At 51.7% G+C, this 9,898-nt stretch overlaps 2 protein-coding genes across 2 annotated transcripts in view; both read left to right on the top strand.

Annotated features, from left to right (window-relative positions):
* Positions 1-2,458: 2,458 nt before the first annotated feature.
* TSEN54 (tRNA splicing endonuclease subunit 54) lies at positions 2,459-9,762 on the top strand. Its single transcript, XM_054221520.1, has 10 exons — positions 2,459-2,530; positions 2,662-2,820; positions 4,084-4,147; positions 4,292-4,375; positions 5,678-5,776; positions 6,081-6,133; positions 6,486-6,584; positions 7,626-8,260; positions 8,822-8,882; positions 9,600-9,762. Exons 1-10 carry the CDS (start codon positions 2,502-2,504, stop codon positions 9,751-9,753), a joined length of 1,437 nt encoding a protein of 478 aa, XP_054077495.1. The 5' UTR covers positions 2,459-2,501; the 3' UTR covers positions 9,754-9,762.
* LLGL2 (LLGL scribble cell polarity complex component 2) overlaps positions 9,607-9,898 on the top strand; it is a 37,648-nt gene continuing 37,356 nt past the window's right edge. The window contains exon 1 of the mRNA XM_054221514.1: positions 9,607-9,716. The gene's annotated coding sequence lies outside the window, so the exon portion shown is untranslated. The remainder of the gene's footprint in view (positions 9,717-9,898) is intronic.

Genomic DNA, 9,898 nt, shown 5'->3' with positions numbered 1-9,898 from the left:
ATACACAGCTGCTCCACTGGAGATACAGAAAGATTGCACCCAGAGCAAAGGGAAAAAGACCCTAAACTTAAGAAAAAAAACAACCTCAAAAACCCCACCATGAGCACTACAAACAGGGTTTTAAGGCAGCTATGCAGAAACTTAATGTTAAAAATCCTAACTTAAACCCAGAAAAAAAACAAACCCACCTCACCCTCCATTTTTAAGCAGCAAAAAGAAAGTGCAGCCCCCCAGGACCACCCACATCCAGCTGATGAGACTTAGTACATTAGGGCTGATTAAGAGGCTTCAGCTGGGGAGAACAGCGAGTCCTACCAAGGACAAGGCTCTGCTGGTGCCCCTGTGAGGAACAGGACCCCCCCACACCCTGCCCCATGACAGCTAAAATCCCAGTATTGAAAAGAAACCTGAACAGAGATTAGTCTTGACATTTCTGGGTCTTGTAATCGCAGTGGGTGACAAAAGCAAATTCTGGATCAGAGCCTTTCCCAGAGCAATTTAAACACATCTATTTTGAGGAGAGACTGAGTTAAACAAAGGGGTGACAGGCCGTAAGTTGAAAGCCGCAGGATGTGGCATCCTGAGATTATGTTAATATCAGGCAGTTTGGGTAGCCTCCAAAATACATATTTTTCGGAAATCAGGGAGAAAAAGTTTGCTGCTGCATAGCCGGCTGCCCCTCATGCCGTCCACGAGTGCTCGTCCCACCATGTGCCTCAGAGAGGCACCGCTGACCAAAATCGCATGACCCCCTTGCAGGATGAAGGCTCAATTTAAAAGGAGGAAATTATCAGGCAGGAAGTGAAAATTAAACCATTCAGTGGAAAATGGAGGGGAATGGTTTTTGTATTCATTTGCCTATGCTGGCATCTTGTCAAAGGACTATTATTGGGAAAAAGAGGTGGGAACCAGGGACTCTGGTGGGGGGAAAACTGTATTTTTTCTACTTGAGACTCAGTGACTCCTGTGAGCTATCCCGCAGCAACAGGAGACTGGCTTGAGGTGAAACTTGAACTTTTGGTGTGCTTCCTTGTAAGGTCCATTCATGCCTCCCCAGGCAGCAAATCCAGCTGCATCAGCAGAGAATCAAGGTCGCAATGCGGGGAGGTTCCTCATTTTCCAGCCCCCTGCACACTCTGCACATCCTGATGGCACCGGCACCAGCACACACCTGAGCGTGCACAGCACCAGCTGTGGGGGGCTGCGGGGGGCTCTGTGTGGAGACGATGGGGCTGCCCCATGGCAGATGCAGCCACTTACAGATGGTTCTGGCTGGTTCCAGATGGCTCCGACAGCCCCACCACAGGGCACAGCTGAGCCCATCAGTGGTGCTGGTGGTGCCTTTGGGGAAATGTATTTAAGAAAGGGCAAAACCCTGCCAAAAGTGGGAGAAGTGTGAGAAATGGTCTGGTGGGCTACACAGCCAGAGAGGAAGGATGGGAGTAAAGAAGAGGCAGTCCAGGTGTTGGAGCAGGTGTTGCCCCCAGAGGAGTCCCTACTGGAGCAGATATCTGCACTTGGGATTAATACAAAGCATAGCTAGGGGGTTAAGGGAGGTGATTCTGTCCCTCTACTCTGCTCTGGTGAGAGCCCACCTGCAGTGCTGCATGCAGCTCTAGAGCCCTCAGCACAGGAAAGCAATGGACCTGTTGGAGCAGGTCCAGAGAAGGCCATGAAGATGATCTGAGGGCTGGAGCCCCTCTGCTGTGAGGACAGGCTGAGGGAGTTGGGGGTGCTCAGCCTGGAGAAGAGAAGGCTATGGGGAGACCTTAGAGCTCCTTCCAGTCCCTAAAGGGGCCCCAGGAAAGATGGGGACAAATCTTTTAGCAGGGCTAGTTGCAATAGGACAAGGGGTAAAGGCTTTAGATTAAAAGAGGGAAGATTTAGACTAGATAAAAGGAAGAAATTTTTTACAATGAGGGTGGTGGAACACTGGAACAGGTTGCCCAGAGAGGTGGTAGATGCCCCATCCCTGGACACATTCAAGATCAGGTTGACGGGGCTCTGAGCAACCTGATCTAGTTGAAGATGTCACTGCTCATGGCAGGGTGGTTGGACTAGATGACCTTTAAAGGTCCCTTCCAACCCAAACTATCCTATGATTCTAATATTAATTGGCAAGAAATGAATTTTTGGCAAGCTGAGTCTGTTTTACCCATGATGGTAGCTGTGAGTGATCTCCCTGCCTTTCTCTCAAGCCACGAACTGTTTCACTGTACTTTCTCCCCAGTCCTGTTGAGGAGAGGGGGTGCGAGCGGCTGGGGGCGACTGGCAGCGGCCACGGTCAGCTCACCGCGATGGCCCGGGGACACAGCCCTAGCAAGGACCCTGGTGCAAGGCCCGGTGCCCACCCCCGGAGCACACCCCAGAGCCAGCCGCGGGCCGGTCCCCGCCCCGCCGCTCGCAGCCCTCCGAGCCCCCAGGGGGCGCCCTAGCACCCGCCTGGCTCTGCCGGCGCTCGGGCCCGGCGGCGGAAGGAAACGGCTTCCCGCGACGCGCCCATGGAGCCCGGCGGGTCGCGCTGCCGGAGGTAAGGCTCGCCCGGGAAGGGAGGCAGCGCCGGGGCCCCGGCCCCGGGAGCTGCCCGCGGCACGGGGGAGTTGGCGCCGGCGGGTGTCGGGGCGGTCTCCTCTCACCCTGTTCACCCTCTGGCCCCCGCAGCGCGGCGGAGCTGGTGGCGGCCCGCGGCCGCAAGGCCCCTCAGGGTCCCCACGGCCAGAAGGACTTCATCCCCGACGGCTCGGCCGAGCAGGCAGAGAAGCTGCGCCGGTGCCGGGAGGAGCAGTGGCAGCTCCTCTCCGAGGAGCGTGTGGAGCGGCTGTAAGTGCCCGGGGCTGGGGGCGGCCCGGGGATTGCAGGGCTGTGCTAAGCCACCGAGTCCAGGGGTGTAAATTCCTTTCTCCCTGGGAGGGACGGTGCCGAGGGGTCAGTGAGCAGCTGCTGCCCGTTCAGGTGCTGTTATGAGTAGAATGGAGCAGGTAGGTGTCAGCACAGTAAGTCCCCTCACCCGTGCCCTCAGTTCACCTGCGCACAGCTCCCTGGTGGGAGCAGCAGTGGTGCAGCTCACCCCGGCTGTTCCACCGGGAGCAGAGGCTCATACCGGCATTCCGGTGGCTTCCATGTGGGTGTTCAGAAAGTCCCTCAAAGGGCCCTTGTTTTCTCCCATGTGTGCATAGTCTCGTAGCCTTTGCAGATCACAGCGTGAGTTACACAGCCCCGTGTTGATGCTCATGTGTGGCCTTGGGCAAATTCAGCAGACTCTCGGTGTCCCTGGTTTATCAGTTTTGTTGGTTTCAGCAGCGCTATCAGTCTCTGGAGCTTATCATTTCTCGGGAGATTTTCACCCTCTATCTCTCAGCACACACTTTCCCTGTTTAGCCTGCTGTTTTGTGGTGACACTTTGCAGTGATCAGTAGCAGCAGAAGCTATTCACATAAAATCTCACTGCTGGGGACTTTAGAGAGAGAATGGTGACCTCCAGCAGACAGACATATCAGACAGGGTGGACCGTTATCTTCCACTGTTGTCATAGTTGGGCTTGTTCAAGTACACCCATAAATGCATGTCTGGGGCAGCAATGGAGACTCTCAGGATGGGAGGGCAACTGGGTAGGTTTAGGTTTCCTTTCAGATGGGGAAACTGAGGTGCTAGCTAAAGGTGTAGAGCAAGTCCATGGTGGACCCTACAAGTCTTAGCTTCTGCATCCTTGAGCCAGCTGTTAAAAATGCATGTTTGCATTCTTGCAAAGTTGCCCTCCACCATGTGGGGCTGGGATACAGCGATTTGAGAATCTTGGCAGCATCCAATATCATGGCCACACATCTCCAGCAGGCTGCTGTAACCTATGGACAGATGTCTGCAGTGCTGCTGCTGAAGACACTCTTAACTCGTTGTTGGTGATAAAATCTTCAGCTGGTACTGCTAGATCCAGAGGATTGATGTCTTTCTGAGGCCTTACCCTGTAAAAATGCCACCTGGAAGTTTGCTTGCCTTTTGGTACCTTCCTGGGTTTGCTGTCTTGCTACAATAGGAGTTCATAGTAGGACATGCTAGTAATAACCAACTAATCTTTAACCTTCTCAGGGGGAGTCTGGTGAAAGCTGAGTGGAAGCCAGGACAGGGCATCGTAGAGCTGCGGTCCCCTGCGGTGAGTCTGCTGCAGAGTGTACTCAGTGCCATCATCTCCTGCTGGCCATTGCAGATTCCTTAATTTGCTTCTGGAAATGGGAGGGAGCCTGGTTGTCAGCAGGGAGCAGCCATAGCCCATCATGGATTTGTGCTTCTGTTCCAGGGGAAGTTCTGGCACACCATGGGGTTCACAGAGCGTGGCAAACAGTGCCTGCTGCCCGAGGAAGCTCTGTACCTGCTGGAGTGTGTAAGTAGGATACCCATGTGTGGGTGGGAGCATTGGGTCCTTCCTGAGTGATTGGAGGAACTGTAGCAGCTTTAGACTGAAGTCTGAAATCGCTTGACTTGTGTTGGTCACTGCTGCAGTGTGAGGAACTGCTAAACACCTGGTTCACAAGGAATTGTCTCTTTTAGCTTGTTTGCTGATGGAGCTGTTTGTCTCCAGGCCATGGGTTCATATGTTGTACTCCAAAGCAGCCTCTGTGTCACTGACAGCGTGTGTTAGTTGGATCGGTGGCCAGTTTTATGCAACTGGTATCATGTTTAACCCACTCCTACGTCAAACATGACAGTAGAGACTAGGAGAGTTTTAGCTGATATGAATTTCTGTTAGTACAGCTAATAAGTCAGCTCTCTTATCAGAATGAGAGAAGCATGAAGAGCATGTTACAAAGTTTTCCATTGAGATCTCTGTCCACTTTCTTGCTTGGGGGTGATGAAATGCATTTATATATCAATTACTTCTTTACCGAAATCAATAGGTATGGGGACTTGAACTTCCACAGTCTAGGAAAACCACCTGTTCTGGGAATTTCTGGAAATGAGATCAAACCATTCTCTTCTGTTCCTTGCAGTAGTTAATTGGAATAAAAGATTTGATACTGAGAAATCCTTTTCCTCAGAGCTGGTGTACAGTTAATGAGGACATCTGAGACTGGTCAGTGTCTTCTCTGTCATGGGTTGACTTCCTCCCTTATTCAGCATATCTTAGATATTTTGCAGTAACAGGGTTCATAAGTTCATTAACGCAGTTTTTCTGTGCTTCTCTAAGAAGCTGATAGCAATTAGTGAAACTCTGTCCAGCTCGGTAGGGCTGCATTTAGGCACTAAATCAGATCTTTCCTTGTGAAGGGTGTTGGCATGGGAGGCAGTTATGTAGCAGCCAGTGCTGTACATGCTTTACACTTAAGCAGAGATCTTTGGGATTGCTACTTGGCATCTCTTCCCAGTATATATGGCAGAAAGAAATTTAAATGTGGCACACAGGGGCGTGAGACCAGGTTGCTTTCAGTGCTCCTCTGCTTGCAGAAATGCCAGTTAGCGCTCAGTTGGATTTCTTTGCTGTAGAGAGGGAACTTCTTACCTGGCTGTGAAAACCAGGACATGGGGGAACTGGGCATGGCAGAAGGACTGTAAGTAATCCAGGTGGCACATGGGGAGCGTGGATATCATGTGAAGGAGGGTGCTGAGACCCGTGGGAAGACACTGGTGTGAGTTTGCATAGATTTGTTCCCCGTGATTCTCTCAACACCAAGCTTTTGCCCTGCAGGGCTCTGTTCAGCTCTTCTACAGAGATCTGCCCTTGTCAATCCAGGAAGCCTACGAGATCCTGCTGTGCCAGGAGGCGATGAGCCTGCCACATTACCAGGTGTGTTGGGTGTGCTATTGCAGGGAGGAGGAAGCAGAGACTCAAGCCTCTGCCACATAACCTCTTCCAGTGGCTGAGAGCAGAGTAGGACAGTTAGGGAGGGAAGGGGAGTCGTTCTCAGTTTTTCCCACTCGCCTTCTTCCAGATGATCAGTTCCTATTTCCCCAGCTTTGCTTTGGATCTTTACCCTGGTGTTTTCTCCTCTGCCAGTGCCAGACTGTGTTTACCCAGTTGTAGCAGAACTGAAGTAAATTGTTTGATTTTAGGGTAGTCATTTAACCCTCTTGCTTTCCTTTGCCCTAAGGTGTTCAGCCACTTGAAGCAACTGGGTTATATTGTACTGAGATTCGACCCCAGGTAACCAGCTTTTTCTTTCCACGCTGCTTTCTCCTTTCTGAAGACCCTGAGCAGCTCTGTGCCTAATGCATGGCCCCAATGGAACGGCAGAGAAGAGGACTTTGACCCTGCATTCCGTTTCTTGGGAGGATTAAAGGCTAAAAGTGGCACTCTACCCTTCCTTGCTCCTCCCTCTTGAGGAGGTGATTGGGAACATGAAATGGGGCATGAACTGAGGACCATCCTGGTCCTGCTTGTGGATTTTCTGTGCCTGGAAGAAAAGCTTTTGTTGCTGTGTTCTGGGGGCTGAGCAGAATGGTAGTTTCACTGCCTCGCCCTGCTGTCAGCCTCTGGTGTTGGTGTCTCCTTACAGCACTGTCCTGTCTCCCTACGAGAGGCAACTAAACCTGGAAAGTCACTGCCAGAGCTCTGGGAAACACCATCGCAAAAGAAGGAGGAGTTCCAGCCCCCGGTAAGGATGTGGCCCAACACATTCTTCCATCTTCTCCCAGGCTCTGCAGCTTGGGAACAACATCCTCAGCCCTTTGTGCTGTGGGTGACCTCTCTGGCACAGCTGCTCTGGGCTGCCCCTAAGCGGTGCAGTGCTTTTCCTGAACTCTTTGCAGTATGCCCTATTGTCACATCTGTACTTAATGCAAGGATAATAGAGGCAAACTGCCCCTGAGCCTCCCAACTGCAGCGGTGAGATGCCAAAATAAGAAGGGTAGAGAGGTCAGCGCGGAAGAAACCCGTGGCAGATGTCTCCTTTTGCTCTTTTTTAGAGGGGGCGCAGACAGCACAGCGCATATCTTATATTTATCCATCCTGTGCTAGGACTGTACAGCAGAGAGCATAGTTGGGTCCTGGTCCTTGCACGTGGCTTCTAGACATTGCCAAGATGCAAACAGAAGCTGACATAATTAGTAATTTTGTTAATAATTATGATAGCTTCCAGTAGGTGGCGTCATCCTTTAAGAAACAGGGAGGACAAGACTGGTCTGCAAGTCCTTTCTGGTTAACAAGTAAATCAGTGCATGAGGAGTTATGAAATTTTAGGAACTGGGAGATAAAACTGATAATTTAAGAATTGCCCCATCTTCTCTGGGACCAGGGACTGAATCTCATACCAGTAAGAGGTGCTGGCAGGAAGGTTTCTGCCAGCACTAGGGAATGCGGGTCTATACAAATCAAGGCTGGGATTCTCCTGGGCATTGAAGTCAAACCTCATGCAGGACTGCTGAGAAGTTTATTCTGCCTTTGGCATTCACTGCTTGGTTTTGGCCTGCTTTTCTCCATTCTCATTTTGTCACACAAGCAAATGCCCTCCTTCCAGCCAACAGGTTGTTGTCAAGGGTTTGCAGACCTGTCTGGGGCTTCCTGCCACCTTTGCCGTCCTTCCTTCAGGTGTGTCAGACTGCATTATTCTTGTTAGGAGGGAGAAGGCATGCTTCAAAGGGAATAAAATTCCACCACGCGCTCTCCCTGTCTTTTATGCTGTTTCTTCTGTCTTTAGGTCACATGAGAAGAAACACAAGGTATCTGACGACCTTCCAGAAGCGGAAGAGACCTCCAAAAAAGCTGGAGATGACTGTCAAGACTCCAGCTGCCTTCCCATGGATGAAAAGCACTTGTCAGAGCAACCAAAGGAATCAGATGCTGGCAGTGGAAAGGGAGAGTCAAACCCGGTTCCCCTTGATACAGGGCAAAAGGACTCCCTGAGCCCCTCCTGGAGCTGGGCTGGAGACCACGAGGAGGGCAGCACTGGCACCCATGCACCCCGCTGGGATTTTAGCACCATCATCTTGCCAAACGTGGCCCCAGACCAGCTGTGCACACATCTGCCCACACCTGACAATGGGCTCCTGCCAGAGAATGTGCCGGGGAGGGAGGTTAATGCAGCGTACTGGTGCGCACGCATCAATCAGAAACAGGAGAAGCTGTCACGGAAAGAAAGGGAGCAGCGAGAGAGGGAGAGCAGGTACAAGACCAGTGTCAATGCTGACCGGGAGGTGAGGCGCTGCTCTAACTGGCAGGAGTACAAAGCCCTTCTGGCGCAGAGGAGCCGGCAGAGGGTTTGGAGACGACCACCGCATCTCTGGGACCAAGCTGTCACACCGCTTTTGCGGCCAGATGAAGCTACCTCACAAGGTAGTGGCTCTGGGAATATGACTGAGACCCCCTTCTCCCCCCTCCCCAGTTCTGTGAAACATTGCCTGGTATGCAACAGCAAAAGGGATGACATGGAGAAATTGAACATCAGTTAAGGAGACAGTACCTTGAGAAGGAGAATCTTACTAGAAGGCCTAGGCAAAGCAGGCACAGAGGAACCCACCCACAGACGTGGGGAGAGAGAAGAAAGCTTGTCCTCTGCCTTTCCATTTCTTTCTATAGCCCACTCAAGTGCCAGGATAAACAGGGCCTTGGGAGGTCTTCTAATCCATTCCCCATGTCCTACTGTATTCCAGTCCGTCCTGCTAGGCTGTTAGGCATGGGAAATCAGGGCCAGCAAGATGCAAAGCAGTTGCAGGGTGTTCTGGGCTGTGCGCTGGGAGGAGATGAGGAAGTTGAGGTCTTTGAAGTAGCCAGTAGTGACTGTGGTGCTGCCAGCCATTGTTGGAGGAGGAAGGCTCGTGGGTGGTGTTGGAGTGCTTGGAGTGCCCTGGGAGAGAAATAGCTGGTCTGATCCTTTCCTGTTTCTTCTCCCTCCAGCTGCGCTCCTCCAGCAGATCAGCGTGCTGCAGCCCTCCCACATCCTGGATGGAGCCTCCCGGTTAGTATCCAGCCAGCCAGCTCATTGCTGTTAGGGAGTGAGGGTGTCTTGTGACTGTCCCTGCTTGTGAGGTCTGTGACATGCTCGCAGTAGCAGTTTGGGAGCTGCCAGGCATCCAGGGTGCTGAGAGAACCCAGCACTCTGCTCCATGACCCCATTGCATCTGTAGTGAGGGGCTGAAGTACCAGGTCGTGCAGCAACAGAGCTAGGGCATTCCAGGCCAATTAAAACATTGGGGTTGCTCTCTTTTCCTGCTCTCACCTCTCTGCGCTCCAGCCAGGTAATCTCCCCCAGAGGTCTGGTTGGGTTTCACCTATGCCTCATCCCTGGAGTGTGCTCCCATCCCGGCTGCAGTGATTGGCTCTGGAACTTCTGGTTCTGCTCCTGCCTCAAAGAATTTGTGTGGTGTTTGTGTGGAGTCCCTGTAGGGCAGAGCAGTCTCTTGCTTCTGTATCTGTTAGTGGTGCTTCTTGCAAGAGGTCCCTAGAGAAGGGAGTGTGGCAGATGTGGGGCAGGAGCTTGCTCTGGTCTAACTACAGGAAAGATCTGTAAAGTAATTCGAACAGTTGCAGGGTCAGTCCTTTGAGGAGTGAAGCCTTTTCAAAGGGCTCAAACTAGCCAGGCTTCAAGAGCTTTTGCTCCCTCTTTCCTCTGCTATATCTATACCCTACAAGGTTTCATTCCCGTACGTTGGTGGATGTGTTCTCTCTTCTGTAGGCTGCAGGAGGACCCAGAGAACATGAAGATAGACTTCAATGTGTATCAAGCAGATGCTGTGGCCAAGTTTAAGAAGACAAACCCTGGGAAGCCATATGTCAGGATGTGTGTTCGGAGGTATCCATGGGTCTTAATGCTGTGTTCTGAAACATAGCAGTTATTGTTGCGGAAATGAAGACCTAATGATCTGTAAATGACCCGGCATCTTGTGAGCTTTACAGATCACCAGAGTGCCTCCCTTGAGGGTGATCCTGCCCAGAATTTTTTTTTTTTCCTTTCAGTTCCTCCTTTGTTGGAGG

This window comes from Rissa tridactyla, chromosome 15, assembly GCF_028500815.1.
Source record: "Rissa tridactyla isolate bRisTri1 chromosome 15, bRisTri1.patW.cur.20221130, whole genome shotgun sequence".
NCBI lineage: Eukaryota > Metazoa > Chordata > Aves > Charadriiformes > Laridae > Rissa > Rissa tridactyla.
This window is presented reverse-complemented; position numbering and strand designations above follow the sequence as displayed.

Coding starts and splice junctions, on each gene's coding strand:
- TSEN54 (XM_054221520.1), top strand. CDS start 2,502: ATGGAGCCCGGCGGGTCGCGCTGCCGGAG. Junction 4,148..4,291: donor TAGAGCTGCGGTCCCCTGCG/GTGAGTCTGCTG, acceptor CTTCTGTTCCAG/GGGAAGTTCTGGCACACCAT. Junction 6,134..6,485: donor GTACTGAGATTCGACCCCAG/GTAACCAGCTTT, acceptor GTCTCCTTACAG/CACTGTCCTGTCTCCCTACG.